The following is a 24,202-nucleotide window of genomic DNA, read 5'->3' on the forward strand; positions in this document are numbered from 1 at the left end:
ACAGCGTCCCCTTTTTCACATTACGGCAGACAGATTCCCCTTTTTACACATTACGGCAGACAGCGTCCCCTTTTTACACATTACGACAGACATCGTCCCCTCTTTACACATTACAGCAGACAGCGTCCCCTTTTTACACCTTAAGGCAGACAGCGTCCCCTTTTTTACACATTACGTCAGACAGCGTCCCCTTTTTACACATTACGGCAGACAGCGTCCCCTCTTTACACATTACGGCAGACAGCGTCCCCTTTTTTACACATTACGACAGACAGCGTCCCATAATCCGGAGGCATTAACCTTTAAAGCAATTGAACTTGTGAAACTGGGAGAAAGAGGTGGCGACCTGGCCAATAAACTCTCACGCAGAGAAATGTTTTGGATCTTCCAACTACAAACACTCCATCCGAAGGGGTTTAATGACTATTACGAAATCGCCCCTTTCCTGTGAAAACTACACTACTGGATCATCACGGTTGGATCCCTACCTAGAGTAAACCTTTTTCACCTACACCTAATACTTTCTATATGTAACCCCCACCCCATCTCTACCTACCCCTCCCCCCCCCCCCTCCCCGCTCACCCACACACCATTCCCATCACACCCCCCCACCCCTGCCCTATTCCCATCCACAGTTCTTCCTGATAAATATCACCGTTTATTGATATATTGAAATTGACACATGTATGGTAAAGAGTGAATATTACAGTCAGACCGCACTGGAAAGGCCCAATCTCGTCCGATCTTGGAAGCGAAGCAGTGTTGGGCCTGATCAGTACCAGACCAGGGAGACCATCTGGGAAGATCAGGTACTGTAAACCAAAACTAACGATAATACAGCCTACATGAGCATGTCGCTATAAATATATCACACTATTTGCATCCTAATAAACTAATGTCATAACAAGCACTTAACACTATTTATTATCACTCTTAGTCTGCACTTTGCACTTTATATTGTTTTAAGCATATAATTATATATACATATTTTTATATATCTTATGCTCTATATATTCATATATTTATATTTATTTATTATTGTAACAAGCTTATGTTACTATACTGACACCAACAGTGACTAATCTCCGTTTATTCTATTCATTTTCATGCACTTTACTGGAGAACCGAAATTTATGTCTCTACCATTGGTCCCCGCTAATATGGCTGCCTGAATAGGATTCACTCTGAACAAGTCCACCCAAAGATGGCCGCCGCAATGAACTTGCAGAGAACATTTGTCATAGTGTTGTTCGTTCTCTCACGCCCGCAGCCGCGGGCGCATGCGCAGTCGCACACCGGAAGTGGGGCGGAAGTGACGCGACGGACGAAAACCGGAAGTGGGGCGGCAAAGAACCGCCAGCACCTTTACAAGTCAATTTTATACGTTTTTAACACCTAATCTGCTCACTAATCAATGCCTTGTGAATGTATATACATATATCAGTAAATTGAAACAATAGATTTGTTAATATATGAATTTTTAACCTATTGCACAATATGATGATTAAATTAACAGGAAGTGATGTCACAATCATTATGTGATTAATACCAGTATAAATAGGAGTCCAGTCTCATTCTGCCTTTACCCCTTGATGAAGTCTTAAGGACGAAACGCGTTGGGCTACCTGGCAGTGACCTTTTACCAAGTTAAGTTAAATTTGTTTTACAGAGTTTTAAACATATTTTAACTGGTATTTTAAAGTATTGTGTATGTTGTTTTAAATCCCATTTTTTAAGAAGAACTGCTGTTTAGATTTTAGCTCTATATGTAATTAATATCTGTTTTAGTGTCTAAATAAACACCCCCCCTTTTTTAAATCACCTTCTGATCTGGTTACTCGTTATTAGATACACTTTTTAGATCCATATTTATTGAACTATTTTAAGACACCGACGGTCGCTATATCCCCCACCCCCCTGTGTGCATTTTCTCGTTGTTTCAGGGAATTACCATCCCTGTGTCTCTGGGGGACAGCTGACGCCCTGTGTTAATTCCTAGGGAGTGTCATTTATTATTTATACGTGGATCTTAGATTATTTGGTGTTGTACACAAGTGGCGCAAATAATTTCCCCCCTATTGTAGAAATTCTTTGGTATTAATTTTTATTTGCGGCCTGGTGCACTACAACCCATTTCTAAAATGTGGAGAAATTCAGATCGGGCAACCAAGAGACAGAATTGGTGCCAAAAGATATTTAATGAAAAACAGCAAACTAGTGAACCCCCTCCACCTGGTGACCTAGATGAATTGTTTTGGGGTATAGAAAGACTCCTCACCAAAGAAGTTAAAACATGGTGGGATATAAAGGGCTTGGAGCATTATATTTCAGTTGACAGAATTCCAAGAGGGCTTAGACTGCTAAAACAACCAACATTTGGCAATCTGGACGCAGCCTTCTTAGAAAAATGGGACAAGACACTACACAATTGTTCCATTAACCTAATGAAATTGCTTATTGATGAAAAGAAGAACTCTCTCTTAGAAGTAGAGAAAAACATCAAAAGCAAAGAAAGTGAACTTGAACCCTTTAAAGATAAAGAGGATTACAAGATTAATGAAAAGGTGTTATACAGAAAAATGGAACACATAGAAGAAGAGGTCACGAAAAATAAGGAGAGAAAATTTCTAAGGGATAAGACGGACTATGAGCAAGGCAAAATTAAAAACTGGAGCAGATTTGGAAATATGAATCAACAACCTAATCAAATCAAGAGACAGTATTGGAAAACCATACCAACTAAAGGCAAACCACTACGGAGTTCAGAAATGAATACACCATCCCCAACACTAAGGATGCAGAATAGATTTACAGCACTACAGAGACTTAACTCTAAAAGTGATCAGACATTTTTAGCCCAAAGAACAGGAACACGACCAAAAGAAGCCACAAGAAACCCCCTGAAGGAAGATGTTCACCACGCTTCACCGCTCAAACGAAGATATACAGAAGAAGAGGAAAACGGGGCAGTAGGAGGGAACGAGAACAAAAAAAGAACAATCTAACGACGAAACAGAAGGATAACGGAATCTTCAACTTATCAGAACATAAACTGTCGGAACCAGAAATATCCCTATTGAATAAAGGTTTGACTTTTGCACCCACAGGGGGTCTCAATAAATTTGAGACCTTCATTGATCTCAACAAGTTTATCAGAAAACTAACACTTAAAAGACATTTCCTGAGGAAAGAGGATGCTGTGATCAGCAACTATGAGAACCAGTCAAAATCAGGTTTAAAACCAACCTCAAAATTTTATCCTTTGGAGTCAAAGGGGAGTAATCTAAGCATTTTTTATGAATTAGTCAAGAAAGACCTATGTGAGACCAACATGGAGAAGATTAAAGAGAAGAACATCACCAACCGGGAAACCGAGGCTTTAAAAAAACTGCAGAAAAATAAAGGAATTGTCATAAAACAAGCTGATAAAGGGGGGGGCCTGGTTATCATGGACCGTGAGAAGTACACGAATGAAGCACTAAGACTATTGGGGGATGATTTCTCATATACAAAACTGTCTGGCGACCCCAAAGACGCATTCGTCGGAGAACTAAGAACACTTTTAGTACACGGTCTACGGAACGAGATAATTACAAAGGATGAATTCCAATTTTTAATGAAAACAGACCCCACTACCCCAATTTTTTATTTCCTGCCTAAAATCCATAAGAACCTGACTAATCCACCCGGAAGGCCCATAGTGGCAGGCATCGACTCACTCACATCAAATCTATCAGAATACGTCGATGTCTTTTTAAAACCCTATGTGAAGGAGCTACCTTCGTATCTAAAAGACACCACAACTGTACTAAACTCCCTGAAGGACTTTGAATGGAAAGACACCTACAACTGGGCAACAATAGATGTGCAATCACTGTATACCTGCATAGACCATAAGAAAGGTGTAACAGCATGCAAAGAATATATGGAAACTGACACCTCGCTTACAGCCATCCATAAAGACTTTTTATGTAACATCATGTATTTTATTCTTCAGCATAACTATTTTAAGTTTTTAGATCAATTTTATTTACAACGCTGTGGGACTGCAATGGGTACGATTTTTGCACCGAGTTTCGCTAATCTTTTTATGGGTAGCTGGGAGAAGTATTTTATCTATGGTAACCATGATTTTAAGAAACACATCATCTTTTATCGTCGTTACATAGATGACATTTTAATTGTCTGGGATGGCACTGAAGAACAATTTTACAAATTCCTGGAATTCCTGAGCACCAACGAGATGAATCTCATTTTTACTTCTAAATTCAATAAAGAATTTATTGAGTTCCTTGATGTGATCTTAACAGGAAAAGACGGAAGAGTCGAAACGAAGAATTATATCAAACAGGTGGACACAAATAGCTACCTGCATTATAAGAGTAACCACCTGAAGAAGTGGAAAAATAACATTCCCTTCTCTCAATTTAACAGAATAAAGAGGAACTGCAGCAACCAGGAAGAAAGTGACATCCAAATAGAGAAATATAAAGAAAGATTTATGAATAAAGAATACCCGGCTAACATCGTGGAAGAAGCGGCACTCAAAGCAAAGGCCCTGGAGAGATCGACCCTGCTGGAATATAAACCCCAAAAAATCAGGAAAGAATCTGTTCCATTTATCACCACCTTCAATCGCCATGAGAAAACCATCAGAGACTCACTCAACAACAACTGGGGAATCCTATTAATGGACCCGGTTCTTAAAGAAATACTACCTCCACGCCCCGAAATCATCTTCAGGAAATCCAAAAATCTTAAAGATATCCTGGCCCCCAGCATGCTACGTAAAGAAGTGGAACAAGAATCAAGAATGCCAAGATGCACCGGTTCCTATAAATGTGGCCGGTGCAACATCTGCAGGTACCTACATCCAGTAAGGAAAACATTCTCGGATGCAGAAAAGAAGGAGGAATACAAAATTAAGGACTTCATAAACTGCAATACACAATCCGTAATTTATTTATTAGAATGTGACTGTGGTAAACAATATGTAGGTAAAACCAAGAGACCGTTGAAAATAAGGATACAGGAACATGTACGCAACATAAAGAATAGAATAGAAAATCATGCAGTATCCAAACACTTCAATCTCGTACATAACTCAAATCCGGAGGCATTAACCTTTAAAGCAATTGAACTTGTGAAACTGGGAGAAAGAGGTGGCGACCTGGCCAATAAACTCTCACGCAGAGAAATGTTTTGGATCTTCCAACTACAAACACTCCATCCGAAGGGGTTTAATGACTATTACGAAATCGCCCCTTTCCTGTGAAAACTACACTACTGGATCATCACGGTTGGATCCCTACCTAGAGTAAACCTTTTTCACCTACACCTAATACTTTCTATATGTAACCCCCACCCCATCTCTACCTACCCCTCCCCCCCCCCCCCCTCCCCGCTCACCCACACACCATTCCCATCACACCCCCCCACCCCTGCCCTATTCCCATCCACAGTTCTTCCTGATAAATATCACCGTTTATTGATATATTGAAATTGACACATGTATGGTAAAGAGTGAATATTACAGTCAGACCGCACTGGAAAGGCCCAATCTCGTCCGATCTTGGAAGCGAAGCAGTGTTGGGCCTGATCAGTACCAGACCAGGGAGACCATCTGGGAAGATCAGGTACTGTAAACCAAAACTAACGATAATACAGCCTACATGAGCATGTCGCTATAAATATATCACACTATTTGCATCCTAATAAACTAATGTCATAACAAGCACTTAACACTATTTATTATCACTCTTAGTCTGCACTTTGCACTTTATATTGTTTTAAGCATATAATTATATATACATATTTTTATATATCTTATGCTCTATATATTCATATATTTATATTTATTTATTATTGTAACAAGCTTATGTTACTATACTGACACCAACAGTGACTAATCTCCGTTTATTCTATTCATTTTCATGCACTTTACTGGAGAACCGAAATTTATGTCTCTACCATTGGTCCCCGCTAATATGGCTGCCTGAATAGGATTCACTCTGAACAAGTCCACCCAAAGATGGCCGCCGCAATGAACTTGCAGAGAACATTTGTCATAGTGTTGTTCGTTCTCTCACGCCCGCAGCCGCGGGCGCATGCGCAGTCGCACACCGGAAGTGGGGCGGAAGTGACGCGACGGACGAAAACCGGAAGTGGGGCGGCAAAGAACCGCCAGCACCTTTACAAGTCAATTTTATACGTTTTTAACACCTAATCTGCTCACTAATCAATGCCTTGTGAATGTATATACATATATCAGTAAATTGAAACAATAGATTTGTTAATATATGAATTTTTAACCTATTGCACAATATGATGATTAAATTAACAGGAAGTGATGTCACAATCATTATGTGATTAATACCAGTATAAATAGGAGTCCAGTCTCATTCTGCCTTTACCCCTTGATGAAGTCTTAAGGACGAAACGCGTTGGGCTACCTGGCAGTGACCTTTTACCAAGTTAAGTTAAAATTGTTTTACAGAGTTTTAAACATATTTTAACTGGTATTTTAAAGTATTGTGTATGTTGTTTTAAATCCCATTTTTTAAGAAGAACTGCTGTTTAGATTTTAGCTCTATATGTAATTAATATCTGTTTTAGTGTCTAAATAAACACCCCCCCTTTTTTAAATCACCTTCTGATCTGGTTACTCGTTATTAGATACACTTTTTAGATCCATATTTATTGAACTATTTTAAGACACCGACGGTCGCTATATCCCCCACCCCCCTGTGTGCATTTTCTCGTTGTTTCAGGGAATTACCATCCCTGTGTCTCTGGGGGACAGCTGACGCCCTGTGTTAATTCCTAGGGAGTGTCATTTATTATTTATACGTGGATCTTAGATTATTTGGTGTTGTACACAAGTGGCGCAAATAATTTCCCCCCTATTGTAGAAATACGTATATATATATATATATACATATACACACTCACACACACACACACACACACACACACTACATACATAGACACACACATAAAGCAACACAGAGAGCCAAAAATTCCAATTTTATAAACCGCAGCATAATAAAAAAAACTACATTATAACAGCAGGATGATTTAAACAAAAAATAAAAAAATACAGCTAGCTTACTTTTTTCTCTGCAGCTGGCAAGCTGCTTGTGGCACTCTGCTGGCTGGCTCCACAAACTCTTCTTTCCTGCAGCCTGCGTGCCCAGCCAATGACTGAGCCGCAGGCTGCACCTTAACACCATTGGACAGCTGAGCCGTCGCTCAGCTGTCCTGAACTTCTATGCGGCGCTGGAGCCTCTGCTGCTCGGTTACCAGGGCAACCTACAGAGAGCCGTTGGAAGAGCGCAGCGCCACAGATCAGAGGCTCTGACCGCGACCGCCGACTCTGCCCAATCACCCGCCGATCAGTGAGCCGCCTCCTCAGGGACGGGCAGTGGGAGCGCAGCCAGGGGGAATATGCGCTCTAACTAGGTGTGCGCTGTGGGCAATGCCCCTTCAGCACACTCCTAGTTACGGCGCTGGCATAGAGTATACAAGGAAGTGGAAAATCACTTTCTCATTTCACCAGCATTGTTAGACTGCTGGCAAATTTAAAATAATTAGCACCGAGCATGGGGTGTTTTGCCATCTCAGAGCAGGCCCAGCAGGTTAAATAACAATGGGGGTCATTCCGAGTTGATCGCTAGCTACATTTGTTTGCAGCGCAGCAATCAGGCTAAAAAACAGCAATTCTGTGCATGCGTATGCGGTGCAATGCGCACGTGCGACGTACTGGCACAACGAACGATGCAGTTTTACACAGGGTCTAGCGATGCATTTCAGTCGCACTGGTTGCTGCAGAGTGACTGACATGAAGAGGGCGTTTCTGGGTGGCAACTGACCGTTTTCAGGGAGTGTTTGGAAAAACGCAGGAGTGCCAGGGAAAACACAGGCGTGGCTGGGCGGACGCTGGGCGGGTGTGTGACGTAAAATCCGGAACTGAATAGTCTGAAGTGATCACAAGCGCTGAGTAGGTTTTGAGCTATTCTGAAACTACACAATAAAAATTTGCAGGCGCTCTGCGATACAACCGTTCGCACTTCTGCTAAGCTAAAATACACTCCCAGTGGGCTGCGGCATAGCATTTGCACGGCTGCTAAAAACTGCTAGCGAGCGATCAACTCGGAATGACCCCCCAATATGTGATAAATAATAGTTATACAAGTTCCAATAAAAAATACAGCTCTTAGCCTTAAGGTGGGTACACACATGTACAATTTCATGCTGATCAAGTTGACATTCCCAATCAACAGAGCAGTGAGTCGCTGGCCTAACCTGCTCCTGACACCTGTACACACATATACGATTCTGACATAAAATCTGTACTTTTTATTACACGCCTGTACCAACTGCATATTTTGATAATAGTCAGGCTTGAAGTCGACTCAAAATCGACCTGAAAAACCCCAAAATAATAGACTAATAAGAAACAGATCTATTAAAACATGTTCAGTTGGCTGAATGGTAACTATAAAAAGGGACACAACTATGTGGTACTCTTTGGCTGTAGTAATTATGGCAATTCAAGGCTCTGCATTAATTTGCATTTTCCTGTAGTATGCAAATCACCAAATGACTGAAGACACCTAGGAACAATAATTAGAGGAACCAAAGAAGGTTCCTGAGGTACCCCATAGCCTACACAGGTCTAGATTCTTCCATGGTTGGTTAAATCTCATTGCATTGTCTGCTGTCGAGGTCATACAGATGTTCCGCCTCAGCTGTTCCAACATAATGATGCTGTATGACCTTGTCAAGACTAAGCTTGAGCCAGTCACTGCATGGCTATGTGCCGTTTCAGGCCTGCACAACCTGCTGTGTGTTTTGCATTTCTTTGTGATTGTCTCCTTTCAGACAGTGCATGTGATAGTGATGGGCATATCCCAGCCTACAGTTAGCCAACAGCTAACCTAGGTGCTTGGAGCAATCACCCACCCGCCAAAACCTACATCTGCTTTCTCAGCCAGCAGTCACAGTGGCATAGCCAGGGTAGATTTCTATAGGCTTGCAGGCATGCCTGATGTCCTGGGAGCTATAACCTTTATACACATAGGGCTGAGATCACCAAGGAATACTGCACATTTGTACATTAACAGACATCATTCCCATTCTATGAATGGACAGGTGGTCTGTGATGCAAAACAAGAAATTATGAGTGTTGTGACTGGCTCTTCTGCTTCGTGTCATAATGCCTACATCCTCAGCAATTCATTGCTGTCACGTAAAGGCAAAACAAATGGCAGAGTGATGGTTACTTGGTAAGTCCCCTTATTTTTGTACATAATTGAACATTTAAACATATGCCACTATATCAATGATAGGACACACTATTGGCCTATTGAAATATTGGTTCCACTGTCTTTACACTCACTGGTCTTGACAATATGTGGACACCCTCAGTAAGCCTGGGTGTATTTAAGAATTTAAGAAAGGTGTTGGTGATGTTTACTTTGCATATGATTTGTTTTTGTCAATAGGAATTTAATAGGAAGTATTTGTCGGTTTTAAGTCGGTTTTAGTCGGTTTTTAATCAGTTTATAGTTGGTTTTACACATCTATTTAAAGACTATTTGAAATGGAACTTACAAACCTGACTGACTTTAGACATTTAAAATCAAAATCAATTTTCAAAAAGAACACTTAGTAAATCTCTAATATGGTATAGTTAAACAGGACTGCAAAATCAGTCGATTTTAAAATCGATTTAAAATTGATCTTTAATGAATTTACCCCCAAGAGTAACTGTGGTATTCTTTAAACTGACCCACGCTCAGGCTTTTAGGAAAATAAACAGGCTATGGGCCAAGGGACTAATTCTAGTTTGTACACAATGCTGATGTTCACGCAGCGTAGCGATTATTGTCAGACTGCACATGTGCCATAATTGTACTGCGTACGTGCCAAGGTGCCATTATGATCACACTGAGATTTTTATTGCAGTGATTGACAGGAAGAGACCGTTTGAGGAAGGTAACAGGGTGTAGCAGCAAAAACACATGTGTGTCATGGATGTTTTAAAGATATGTTATATGCCATCAGTTGCGATCATGTACGCACAAAAACACAGTGCCTGCATCGCCACTGCCTTATACAGTCTGTGTAGCCAACTGATTTCAAAATGGAGGTCTGGCCGTTGTGAACTTTGTAATATTTTATGGTTATCTGTGAATAATGGCCCTCATTCCGAGTTGTTCGCTCGTTCTTTTTCATCGCATCGCAGTGAAAATCCGCTTAGTACGCATGCGCAAAGTTCGCACTGCGACTGCGCCAAGTAACTTTACTATGAAGAAAGTATTTTTACTCACGGCTTTTTCTTCGCTCCGGCGATCGTAATGTGATTGACAGGAAATGGGTGTTACTGGGCGGAAACACGGCGTTTCAGGGGCGTGTGGCTGAAAACGCTACCGTTTCCGGAAAAAACGCAGGAGTGGCCGGAGAAACGGTGGGAGTGCCTGGGCGAACGCTGGGTGTGTTTGTGACGTCAACCAGGAACGACAAGCACTGAACTGATCGCACAGGCAGAGTAAGTCTGGAGCTACTCTGAAACTGCTAAGTAGTTAGTAATCGCAATATTGCGAATACATCGGTCGCAATTTTAGGAAGCTAAGATTCACTCCCAGTAGGCGGTGGCTTAGCGTGTGTAACTCTGCTAAATTCGCCTTGCGACCGATCAACTCGGAATGAGGGCCAATGTTTTATATTTTGTGTATTATTACTTATCTAAATCAACATTCCTTTCTGACTCAGGTCTCTGCAACATTTTTACAGGAGTAACAGCTGATCCTGCGTTAATATTGATGAATATTCCATTGGTATGAACATCATCTTCAAAATGATAGGGAAAGAGGTATTTAAATATTCAGCCAAAAGCTCATACAAAGTGAAAACTCTAGGATCTCCTCTTTCAGAGAATGCAGCATTCCTCTTTCAGAGAATGATGACTGTTGCCACTGGCTGTGACATGAATCTTGAAGAAGTCATGTGTTACAAACTTTGTGCGTACGCTCCTGCATTATTCAAATCACAAAGTATGTTGAAGAAAGCCAACAAAGTCTCAGTTAGCTCATGCAATACTAAAATACACCAACAATTTACGCATACAAGTGGCTGAAGAAATTCAGTGTACAAACCAGTACGTTTTGTATGTTGGATGGGGGATATCGTTCGTGCTGCAGTCTCATCATCAGAAGATACAAGTGCAAAAGTAATAGAGGAAGACACTGATTTCCTGATTCTGCTTTTGTACCATGCCAAGAACAGTGGTTTCAAGTCATACTATAGCAGTGACATAAGACGGGAACCATATCCCAATCCTGCATTCAATCATTGTTGGGTCATGACACCTGCAACTTGTTTCTGCATGCTTTCACGGGCTGTGATACCATATCCAGAATTTGTCTGATTGGAAAGTCCTTAGCATTACACAAACTGATGAAGGTGACTGAGCTCCGTTCAGTTGCAAATATATTTTGTTTTGTTTCCTGTCAACATTCATATATTGAGGCTGCTGGAAGAAAAGCAATGCTTCTATGGTATTACTGTAAGTCATTGGAATCCACTAACACACTGTTGTCATTGAATGTTAGTTGAAAAAGTAGCTGCAGCTACATCACTTGTTACACCTGAGCGTTTGCCACTTTCCAATTCCTCAACAAAGTACCACAGCTTTCACACATACTTTCAAATAAGCATGTGGAAGTCTACAGAAGAGAGGATCAAGGCAGAAGAGTGAGACTGATATGTAAAGAATAATTCCTACTAATCTATGGCCCTCATTCCGAGTTGATCGCTAGCTGCTTTCGTTCACAGCGCAGCGATTAGTTAAAAAAGCAGAACTTCTGCGCATGCGTATGGTGCGCACTGCGCATGTGCGTCGTACTTTCACACAAAACTATGCAGTTTCACACAAGATCTAGCGACGCTTTTCAGTCGCACTGCTGATCGGTGAGTGATTGACAGGAAGTGGGTGTTTCTGGGCGGAAACTGAGCGTTTTCAGGGAGTGTGTGTAAAAACGCAGGCGTGCACCATAAAAACGCAGGAGTGGCTGGGGAAACGGGTGAGTGGCTGGCCGAACGCAGGGCGTGTTTGTGACATCAAAACAGGAACTGAACAGTCTGAAGTGATCGCTAGCTAGGAGTAAGTTTCGAGTTGCTCAGAAAATGTTTTTTTGGAGCAGTTCTGCGATCCATTCGGTCGCACTTCCTACTAAGCTAAGATACACTCCCAGAGGGCGGCGGCTTAGCGTTTGCACTGCTGCTAAAAGCAGCTAGCGAGCGAACAACTCGGACTGACTGTTAGGGTCTCCTGCCCTGTGCTGCCACGTCTTCATGGCAACCGGGAGACAAGTGCTAGTGGAGTAACCTGAGCGCAGCTGATACTCCGGTTCGGGTCTTTTGCTGTGCAGTGGTTATAGGCTCTGTGCACGGCAGGGGATCCGGTGCTGGTTTTTGTGCTCACAGTCTGTGAGGTCTGAGTGGGGCGTGGACAGCACCTGCTTTATAAGGCCTCTTTTCAGGGTAAGCAGATGCTGCTGAATCTTTGTTGGTTAGTCAGTTCATGAAAGTTAGCCAGTACTGTGTAGCTTTGTATTTGTTTGTTGCTTACTGCAAATAGGCCTGGGGATTTGGTATTACACTCTGCCAATCCAGACCTAGCAGTAAGACTGGAGTCAGTCGTTTAGCTTGCTGGGGTTCTGTTACTACTCTGTGAACTTAGCAAGTTTGCGGCTGTATTCTAAGACTTGCCTGTCTAATCCTGTCTCACTGTGCTAGGTGTCAGGGGTCAGTTTAGTGGCAGTAAGCTAAAACCTGTGCACTGCAAGTGAGAAATAGGATTGTGGAGACTCTCCTTGTGTCTATCATTCCATCTCTGACCAAGGAGTTTACTGCCACACCCGTTGGTAACCCTTTAGGGTTTTGCTGTTGCCCTTAGCAACAGCATTTCGGGTTCTCTACGTATTAAAACACAACATCTTGCTTTTTCCATCTGTGCAGTTCTAATACAAGGGAGATACCCAGTTCCTTAGCCTCTGGGCTTCTCTGTTCACTTTGTGTGTATTTTGTTACCCTATTACCTTCTGTGTACGTTATGTCATATTCCCCAGTTTGTCTGTGAGTCCATTTGTTTTGCATAACAGTTCAAACACCAGTACATTCCTGCAGACACTGGAGTGCATAACAGTTCTGACACCAGTACTTTCCTGCAGGCACTGGTCTGCATAACATATTCAGCAGCCTAATACTCCTGTTGAAATTTTGTGGGAATATGGAGCATACCCCTCAAAATACGTTGCAACAGGTGGTCGATCAGGTGCAGGTCCTGACTCGACAATTTAATGATTTGTCCATTAAAATGCACACCTCCCAGGCTGCTGGCGGAGCTCCCGCAGCAGCAGCACCTGCAGGGGTTAAGGAGCCGAAAGTAAATCTCCCGGATCGTTTTTCTGGAGATCGCTCGCAGTTCTTTTGTTTCAAGGAGAGCTGCAAGCTATACTTCCGGCTTAGGCCTCAGTCTTCTGGGTCGGAGATTCAGCGGGTGGGCATAGTGATTTCCTTGCTACAAGGAGACCCACAGGTCTGGGCATATGGGTTGCAGCCTGACTGTCCGTCGCTTAAAAGTGTTGATGCTTTTTTTACGGCACTGGGCATGTTGTATGATGACCCTGACAAGACGGCCTCAGCCGAGGCTCAGATTTCGATCCTTAAGCAAGGGCGAAGGCCAGTTGAGGTTTACTGTACGGAGTTTCGGAGGTTGGCCCATGATACCCAGTGGAATGACCCAGCCCTGAGACACCAGTACCGAAGAGGTCTTTCTAACCAGATAAAGGACCAACTGGTACAATATCCCTTGCCTGATAGCTTGGATCAGCTCATGCAGTTATCCATCCGGGTGGATAGACGGCTGAGAGAGCGTAGGCTTGAAAGGGAGACTGAGAATTCCTTCCTTCCCAAGGTAACCTCAGACTCTGAGGAATTTTCTGAGGAGCCTATGCAGATTGGGGCTACCCGCCTCTCCTCGCGTGAGAAGACGCGGAGGAGACAGCAGGGGTTGTGTTTGTACTGTGGGAATAAAGGTCATGTGGTAGTATCATGCCCAGAAAAGCCGGAAAACTTCAGGGCCTGAGGGTGATGGGAAATATCCTGTCAGGCCAGAAGTCAGAATTTCCCAAGAAGACTTTTATCATTCCGGTGACCTTGAAGATCCTCGGTCAAACTGTCAAGACTGAGGCCTTTGTGGACAGTGGGGCCGACGGGGTTTTTATGGACCGCCAATTCGCCCTGAAACACTCTGTTCCCTTAGTACCCTTGGCATCGGAAATTGAGATTTGTGGGTTAAACGGGGAACCATTATCCCAAGGTAAAATTACCTCTTGCACTAGCCAGATTTCTTTGTTTATTGGAGCCACACACTCTGAAAAATTGTCCTTTTATGTGACTGTCTGTACTTTTGCCCCATTGGTGTTGGGGTTACCCTGGTTAAGGGCCCACAATCCTCAATTTGACTGGGTCTCTGGGGAGATTCTTAGTTGGGGTACTGATTGTTTCAGGAGTTGCTTGAGCCTTCCAGTCAGGCTCTCGCAGCTAAGTTTGCCAGGATTGCCAGGGTGTTATGCAGATTTTGCGGACGTGTTCTCCAAAAAAGTTGCAGAGGTACTACCTCCCCATCGCCCCTATGACTGTGCCATTGATTTGTTGCCAAATGCTAAGCTTCCCAAGAGCAGGTTGTACTCCCTGTCACGTCCTGAGACTCAGGCTATGGCAGAGTACATTCAGGAGAACTTGGCTAAGGGATTTATCAGACCTTCACAGTCTCCAGTTGGGTCGGGGTTCTTCTTCGTGGGTAAAAAGGACGGTTCGTTGCGACCCTGCATCGACTTCAGGGAATTGAACCGTATCACGATTAAAAACTCATACCCACTGCCTCTCATTTCGGTCTTGTTTGACCAGCTTCGTACTGCCACCATTTTTTCTAAGATTGACCTACGCGGTGCGTACAATCTAATCCGAATAAGAGAGGGGGATGAATGGAAGACTGCCTTTAATACCCACTCAGGGCATTATGAATATTTGGTGATGCCTTTTGGGCTCTGTAATGCCCCGGCAGTCTTCCAGGATTTCATGAATGATGTGCTCAGGGAATATTTGGATAGATTCTTAGTTGTATACTTAGATGACATCCTAATCTTCTCCCATTCCCTGGAGGAACATCGGAAGCATGTACGCTTAGTCCTCCAGAAACTCAGAGACCACCGGCTTGGGGCGAAGCTGGAGAAGTGCGAATTTGAAGTTCAGCAAATCGCATTTCTAGGATATATTATCTCCCCAGAAGGTTTCCAAATGGAGGGTTCCAAGGTACAGGCAGTCCTGGATTGGGTGCAGCCCACTAGTTTGAAGGCGCTTCAGCGTTTCCTGGGCTTTGCAAATTTTTATAGACGATTTATCGCTGGATTTTCGTCTATAGTGGCGCCCTTGGTGGCACTCACTAAGAAAGGGGCGGATGTTGCTCACTGGTCTTGTGAGGCTAAAGCGGCTTTTGCCCGTCTCAAAAGGGCATTTGTTTCGGCCAAGGTGCTGCGACACCCAGATCCAGAGCGTCCTTTTGTGGTGGAGGTGGATGCCTCTGAGATGGGTATTGGGGCAGTGCTTTCTCAGATGGGAGTGTCTGATAATCGCCTTCATCCCTGTGCTTACTTTTCCCGTAAATTTTCGCCTGCCGAGATGAATTATGACGTGGGTAACCGGGAATTGTTGGCTATTAAGGATGCACTCGAGGAGTGGAGACACTGGCTTGAGGGGGCTAAGTTTGTGGTCTCAATTCTCACTGACCATAAGAATCTGGCATATTTAGAGTCAGCGAAGCGTCTCAATGCCAGGCAGGCACGATGGGCTTTGTTTTTTGCTCGCTTTAATTTTTTGATAACATATCGCCCTGGGTCAAAAAACATCAAGGCTGATGCGCTCTCGCAGAGTTTTGCTCCAATCCAGGAGACCACCGAGGAGCCGTTGCCCATTGTTTCCCCATCATGTATTAAAGTGGGCATTACCCAGGACCTCTTATCATTAGTCCTTAGAGCACAGGAGCAGGCTCCTCCAGACCTTCCGGTAGGTCTTTTGTTTGTGCCTCCTAGGTTAAGACAGCGAGTGTTCCTGGAATTCCATGCCAAGAAGTCGGCAGGTCACCCGGGTATTGCCAGAACTCGGGAGTTGCTATCTAGGGCGGTGTGGTGGCCCTCGGTGGCTAAGGATGTGGATCAGTGGGTTCGGGCATGTGACATCTGTGCCCGAAATAAGACTCCTAGAGGGGTTCCTGTTGGCCCATTACATCCACTCTCTATCCCATCTAAGCCATGGACCCACATTTCAATGGATTTTGTAGTGGACTTGCCCAAATCCTCGGGGATGACAGCCATCTGGGTTGTCGTTGACAGGTTTTCGAAGATGGCGCACTTCGTTCCACTGGTTGGGCTGCCATCAGCCAGACGCCTGTCTGAATTATTTATGCTGCATGTTGTGCGTCTCCACGGGTTGCCACTTGATGTGGTCTCTGACCGCGGATCCCAGTTTGTGGCCAAATTCTGGAGGGCATTTTGTTCCGATCTCCAGATTTCTGTCAGCTTGTCGTCAGGCTACCATCCGCAGTCTAATGGGCAGACTGAAAGGGTGAACCAGTCCTTGGAGCAGTTCCTCAGGTGTTATGTCTCCAAGTGTCAGACTGACTGGGTTGCTCATCTGTCCATGGCGGAGTTTGCCTATAACAACGCGGCTCACTCTGCTACAGGGATCTCTCCCTTCCTTTGTGTGTATGGGCATCATCCTAAGGCCAATTCTTTTGACCCCCTGGACTCCACGCCTGGTGGTTCCTCTGTGGTTTCGGTCCTTAGAGGTATTTGGCGGAAAGTGAAGAAAGCCCTTGTGTCTGTGTCATTAGTGACCAAAAGGGTTTTTGATAAGCGGAAAAGACCCTGCAGCTTCAAATTAGGAGACTTCGTCTGGTTGTCTACCAAGAATTTGAAGTTGAGACAGCCATCTCATAAGTTAGGCCCCCGGTTCATCGGCCCTTATAAGATCACCAGGGTTATCAATCCGGTGGCATTTCAGTTAGATCTGCCCCGTTCTTTGGGTATCAATAAAACATTTCATTGTTCCCTTTTAAAACGGGCGATTAGTAATCCTTCTTCCAGTGGAAGACCTTCCCCTCTTCTGATACGTGGCCAGAGGGAGTTTGTTGTTGAAAGGATTCTTGACTCCAAGGTGGTTCGGGGTCGGCTGTCATTTTTGGTGCACTGGAAGGGGTATGGCCCGGAGGAGCGGTCGTGGGTGCGCAGTTGTGATCTTCATGCCCCCAGACTGATACGCTCTTTCTTCTCGCAGTTCCCCGATAAACCCGGTGGTAGGGGTTCTTTGACCCCTCGTCAGAGGGGGAGTACTGTTAGGGTCTCCTGCCCTGTGCTGCCACGTCTTCATGGCAACCGGGAGACAAGTGCTAGTGGAGTAACCTGAGCGCAGCTGATACTCCGGTTCGGGTCTTTTGCTGTGCAGTGGTTATAGGCTCTGTGTACGGCAGGGGATCCGGTGCTGGTTTTTGTGCTCACAGTCTGTGAGGTCTGAGTGGGGCGTGGACAGCACCTGCTTTATAAGGCCTCTTTTCAGGGTAAGCAGATGCTGCTGAATCTTTGTTGGTTAGTCAGTTCATGAAAGTTAGCCAGTACTGTGTAGCTTTGTATTTGTTTGTTGCTTACTGCAAATAGGCCTGGGGATTTGGTATTACACTCTGCCAATCCAGACCTAGCAGTAAGACTGGAGTCAGTCGTTTAGCTTGCTGGGGTTCTGTTACTACTCTGTGAACTTAGCAAGTTTGCGGCTGTATTCTAAGACTTGCCTGTCTAATCCTGTCTCACTGTGCTAGGTGTCAGGGGTCAGTTTAGTGGCAGTAAGCTAAAACCTGTGCACTGCAAGTGAGAAATAGGATTGTGGAGACTCTCCTTGTGTCTATCATTCCATCTCTGACCAAGGAGTTTACTGCCACACCCGTTGGTAACCCTTTAGGGTTTTGCTGTTGCCCTTAGCAACAGCATTTCGGGTTCTCTACGTATTAAAACACAACATCTTGCTTTTTCCATCTGTGCAGTTCTAATACAAGGGAGATACCCAGTTCCTTAGCCTCTGGGCTTCTCTGTTCACTTTGTGTGTATTTTGTTACCCTATTACCTTCTGTGTACGTTATGTCATATTCCCCAGTTTGTCTGTGAGTCCATTTGTTTTGCATAACAGTTCAAACACCAGTACATTCCTGCAGACACTGGAGTGCATAACAGTTCTGACACCAGTACTTTCCTGCAGGCACTGGTCTGCATAACACTGACGGACAATACTCTGTTACATGCAACCAGCTAAAGATTATCTACTCAACATGATTCGCTGTTCCTGTAACATGAAATGTGCTATTTGACGATATGGATGCAAGTGTAATGGATTGTTCTGTTCAACAGCTTGTGGCGAGTGCCAACTCAGTGGTTGCGATAACAACCCCTCCATTGCCAACTGTGAATATGAGGACAGTGATGAAGACCATTAATTACAGTTTGCCTTTTATTAAATTGACTCCTGTAATTAACAGAACTTTAAAAAATGTAAGTAATTGTTATTTACTTCATTTTTTAATTCTGTAAATATTATCAAAATTACATGAGAAATGGTTGTGTTGTAGTATATTGTTGAAAGACTTGTTTATTTGAACCATTGTTAAATGTAAATAACAGCATTATCTCTCTCTAAAAAGTGTAAATTTGTTTATTTTTCCTTTGGTAGGAAACAGCTAGACCGCTATTTTGGCATCCGTTTTTGGGAGGGTTCTGGTCTTACGATTTTGCCTCATTTTGGATATGTTATTCAGCAATAATTCCTCAGCTAGAAAGCTTCTGGAGCAATTTTGCCCAGGTCTAGATGCAAATAGCCTGGTCTATATGAGGATTGCTTTCTCTCATTAAGTGTGCTATCATAAAGATTAAGCCTAATACTTTGTCCACGCTTTTAGCAGCAATGCAGCAAAGCATAATATGTACGGTATTTAGTAATTGATCCCATAAAACTCCATTATATTCTAACAAGCATTAATACATGTTGGAGGGGAAATGTGTGCGGGCACTTTCATTTACATTTATTTTTTTAACTAGCAGCGTTAACATAAGTTACTAGACTTTAAAGGACACCCATTGAAATCAATCGTAATACCCCTTAAAAGTCCTTCTGTGGACTCCGACAAGGATCAAACAATGAGCAGCAATCAGCAAACATGGGGCTGGCAGCATTTACTTTCACTTCTTGTGGAAATCAGGAAATGCTGCCCTCCTGGGAGCATGTGAAACAATAGCAGTGCCCTCGGATAGATTATGTATAACTGTTAATTGGTAATTAATTTACTTTCAGTGCTGGTGACAGCATTTTTTTTTATTGTTTTTAGAATCTGTGGTTTGAAAGTAGACTTGCACCTTTAATTCGTATTCATTCTAGCAAAATATTGTTCACTGGAGCATATCATTAAATGTGTCTGTTTAGCTTGTTCATGTGCTGGTATTTGACAATTTAGCTGTAAAAACAATATCAAGTACATTTCAACATAACACTGGAAATAGCTGTGAGAAACTTGAAACAATAGCAATGTCAGATAAAGTAATGCCATCTGACAGATTATATACAGTTGTTATTCAGAAATTCATTTACTAGCAGAGCTGGTGACAAATGCTTTTTTGTTGTTGTTTTTTTATTTTTTTTATTTACAGTTTGTGCCCTATTTGACTCCTCCTGGGAAGAGTCATGCACCTTTACTTCATATTCATTCTACTCAAATATTTTCTACTGGAACATATCAGAAAATGTGTCCGTTTAGCTTTTTCGTGTGCTTTTATTTGACAATTAAACTGTAAAAAAATATATCAAGTACATATTCAACATAACACTGGAGTTATCTCCAAATGTGTGATGAACAAATGGTATTAAAGAAATGCTGGTACAATACTACCATTAATGTAAGGCGTGTGATACACGATCCCGGAGCATGGGATGTCGCCAGTCATAAGGCCGACAGAGGCATCCCGCTGGTTAGTATCTCGGCAGGTACTTTGTAAGTATACTACTCCTCTCCCTCTACCCCACTAAACCTAACCCTCCATACATAATGCCTAAACCTAACCCTAACCATCCCCCTTTAGTGCCTAAATCTACCATTCACCCCTTAGGGCCTAAACCTAACCCCCTCTTCTTTGTACCTACCCTAAGCTCTCCTTTCTAGTGCCTAACCCTAATCCACCCCCTAGTGCCTAAATCTAACACTCCTCCCCTCGCCCCCCTTCCTACCCGCAGCCTAACCCTAACCCGCCCTGGCATATTTTTACGATCAGGATGTCGGCAGTTGGGATGCCAGCAGTCGGTATTCTGGCGTTGGCATTGAGATCGATGTTGAGATTCTGCCACTGGTCTTCTGACCAGTGTCGGGATTCCGACTGACTGCATCCCTAGCACTGGGATGCCAACTGCATTCCAATGTAAGATGCTAAGTACAGCGTATCTAGTGAAACACATGATTTATTGGTTTTAAAAGGATGGCTTTATGCCCAGCCCACATAAAGGCAGACCTCAGCTGAACTACTTCATAAAAGAGAGAATAGGTTATGTACTGTAGGAATTTGCACACTAAAATCAGGACTCTGTAGATTGATGGTGAAGTATTAGAATTGTGTAGGTTTGGATGGAGACAAATGTAGATCATGAAAGCAGGAAACTTAAACAGGATTGGGTTGCAAACATGCTTACTCACTTCTGCTTCCGAACTAACACTGCGAGTACTTGCTCCACTAACATAAATACCACCACTGGCATCTTCATGGATCCGAATGTTAGATTTTCGATGCCGAGAGTCTGGGTCACGGGAAACATCAAACAAATCCAAAATTTCTTCATTATATAACTAATCCAGATATGAGAGATGAAGAAAAGGGAGTCGAAAAATAAATATGGAGGAGAAAATTAGATCAAAGATGTCTCTGAGCACCATTTATGGCAATTATTGTCATAAGAGCTCCAGACTTATATGTACAATAACCATCTTGCCTACCTCTAGAAATTGTGCGCTGACTTTGAAGGTTGGCTCGGGCCGCCCATTGTCACAAGCTGCAGCTGTGCATTCCTGGATTGTGCTGAAGAGTTGTCGGACAGCACGCGGTATAATACCAAGCTCTGTATCGCTGACCACAAGGTCAAAACCACTGCCCATTGTATGTGTCTTTCCTGCGCCTGTCTGTAATAGTCAAAAGTACATGAGCAATAACAGTTCGATTGAAAGAAGAGTTAGAAAAAAGAACAAAAAGAAGCAGAACATAAAAGGACAGAAGTTAGCAAACAGACTGAAAAGAGTTACAACTGAGATTTAAATAAATGAGGCAGAAACGGAATATAGAGAATAGATCACACAGCAGAAATAAATAAGACATAAATAAAATAAAAAATAAAAATAAATAAAGGAGAGCTCATTAAATAGAATATTTGTGGTATGTACCTGACCATATGCCAAAACGGTTGCATTGTAGCCCTGGAAGCAACCCTCCACCAGGCCACGTACACAAATTTCGTAGACTTTGGCCTGTTCAGTGTCCGTGTCAAACACATAATCATAAGTGAAGGCCTTGTCCTTACCCAGAAGTACCTGGGGTTCTCCAGGGTATACCCATGTACATATATGACATCCTTCAACCTGTTCCTTACTGCTCTGAGGACGGATCCTAAAATGGTATATAAAAACAGTATTTGGCAATGGCAATAAGAAACCATATTTATAAATGGTTTATACATGTTTTAAGGGGAGATGTATCAAACCTTCGAGGGAGATAAAGTGGAGACATTGGGCGGGATATACTAAAGGAAAAATGCAGTAAAACCTCAGTTTTCGGGTGTTTTACCGGGTTTTCGCCACAAAGGGTATCGCCATCTTTTGATGGCGATACCAACTAGAAGCCTATGGGCTTCTTACCGCCAGCCACCGCATACCAGCGCATCCCGGCGCTCACGCCGATCCCCCGCACACCTTTGTGCAGGCAGCCATGGTCCCGGAGCCCAAACTCCTCCTCCCCCTGCAACATATCCGGAGGTCCTTCCAGCTGCAGGGAGGAGGAGCCCGGGACTGACTGCTGCAGTGCCTGCTTGCCGGTCTGGGAGGTAAGACCCCAGGGAGGTGACGGAGACCCACCGCACACAGCCTGACAGGCATCGCGGGGGGCTTCTGTCTCCGCATTGTGATGTTAATCGCATATCTCAGTACGTCGCTGTGGTGGGTGGCGATGTATTTTAATACATCCCGCCCATTGCCATAACAACCAATCAGCTTCTGTCATTTTATGGATGGTGCTAGATAAATGATAGCTAAAAGCTGATTGGTTGCTATGGGCAATTTCTCCACTTTATCTCCATCAAAGGTTTGACAGATCTCCCCTTTATTGTGATAATGTTCATGAAATGTGCAAGGCTCCCTTATCTCTGTATTTTTCCAAGATATGGATCTCACTTTTGTTCACCTTAAATCATTGACTCACAAGCCATGTTCTCTCAAAATCAAGACTCTGACACACACAAAATCACAGAATAAGAAGCTGTCATTACTGGCCGGTCTGTTCTTCAGATAAATCAATCTGAAAATCACTGCCAGGGACTTATGGTTACTTAAGTAAGTGGGGTTAATCAGACACAGTGCTGCCACCAGCAAAGAGAAAGCTCTTTAGCATCTACCTGCAGGCACAATTATTAATATTTCACAAAACAGGTAACATGAGCCACACAGGCGCACAGGTGCAATGAGGACACAGATAAAATGCTAAGATGTATTTAGGGCCTAATTCAGCTTCAGTTGCAAAATTGCAAAACCGCAAATCGGATGATTATAGGCAGACTGTGCACGTACGTGCAATCGCAATTTGATTGACAGGAATTGATTGTTTGTGAGTGTTAACATGGTGTCTGTGGGGAGTAGTTGGCCGTTTTCGGAGCATGTATCTGACGTCAGTTGCAGTGTATTGAAAACTTGGTGCCGGTGTGACTACATTCTTATTATTCTGAGTAGCCCTGGGTCAACCGCAATTGTTGATGGTACTCGAATTCTGATTTATGCATCGCAATTCTGCTGTTGCATATGCAATTTTGTGATTGCATATGTGGGCGTCTTTTACCTTTCTGGGCGGATCTTCACATGCGATTTTTAACAGTAGCAGGATTGAGAAAATCGCAATTTCTGTTAAAGAGTGATCCAAGCTGAAGTAGGCTCCTAAGGCCTAATTCAGACTTGATCACAGCAGCAAATTTGTTAGCAGTTGGGCAAAACCATGGGGGTAATTCCAAGTTGATCGAAGCAGGAATTTTTTTTAGCAGTTGGGCAAAACCATGTGCACTGCAGGGGGGGGGGCAGATATAACATGTGCAGTGAGAGTTAGATTTGGGTGGGTTATTTTGTTTCTGTGCAGGGTAAATACTGGCTGCTTTCTTTTTACACTGCAATTTAGATTGCAGATTGAACACACCACACCCAAATCTCTCTCTCTCTGCACATGTTATATCTGCCCCCCCCCTGCAGTGATCATGGTTTTGCCAAACTGCTAACAAAGTTCCTGCTGCGATCAACTCAGAATTACCCCCCATGTGCACTGCAGGGGGGCAGATAAAACGTGCACTGAGAGTTAGATTTGGGTGGGGTGTGTTTAAACTGAAATCTAAATTGCAGTGTGAAAATAAAGCAGCCAGTATTTACCCTGCACAGAAACAAAATAACCCACCCAAATCTAACTCTCTCTGCAAATATTATATCTGCCACACCTGCAGTGCACATGGTTTTGCCCAACTGCTAACAAATTTGCTGCTGCGATCAACTCTGAATTAACCCCCTAATCCGAAAAATATTTCCAAAAACTAATAGTTAAAATATAACAAAGTGTAGACGCACAGATTATTATTTGCAATAATAATTTCAGAAATAAAAATAGGAATAAAGTCAAGAGGAAAGGGGCATTCTCAACATGTGGTTGTCCTCCAGAAAATGCACACTGGATTTAGCTAAACAGACATATTTATCTCCCCAGTTCTGCTCCTTGTAACCCAGCCTTGTGAATTTTAACTCTTTCAACACCAAAAGTAATT

The 24,202-nt window shown here is 43.2% G+C and overlaps 1 protein-coding gene and 2 pseudogenes across 6 annotated transcripts in view; 2 read left to right on the forward strand and 1 right to left on the reverse strand.

Moving 5' to 3' along the window:
* Positions 1-24,202, reverse strand: part of KIF21B (kinesin family member 21B) — a 376,092-nt gene that overhangs the window by 274,612 nt on the left and 77,278 nt on the right. For all 6 annotated transcript variants that reach the window (XM_063954959.1, XM_063954957.1, XM_063954962.1 and 3 more), the window contains exons 2-4: positions 21,582-21,804; positions 21,141-21,323; positions 20,844-20,993 (exon numbers count right to left, since the gene is read on the reverse strand). In XM_063954959.1, the coding sequence (XP_063811029.1) occupies positions 20,844-20,993; positions 21,141-21,323; positions 21,582-21,804 (556 nt within the window). The remainder of the gene's footprint in view (positions 1-20,843; positions 20,994-21,140; positions 21,324-21,581; positions 21,805-24,202) is intronic.
* Positions 703-822, forward strand: LOC135051480 (5S ribosomal RNA; annotated as a pseudogene).
* On the forward strand, positions 5,530-5,649 carry LOC135051481 (5S ribosomal RNA; annotated as a pseudogene).

This window comes from Pseudophryne corroboree, chromosome 2 (assembly GCF_028390025.1).
Source record: "Pseudophryne corroboree isolate aPseCor3 chromosome 2, aPseCor3.hap2, whole genome shotgun sequence".
NCBI lineage: Eukaryota > Metazoa > Chordata > Amphibia > Anura > Myobatrachidae > Pseudophryne > Pseudophryne corroboree.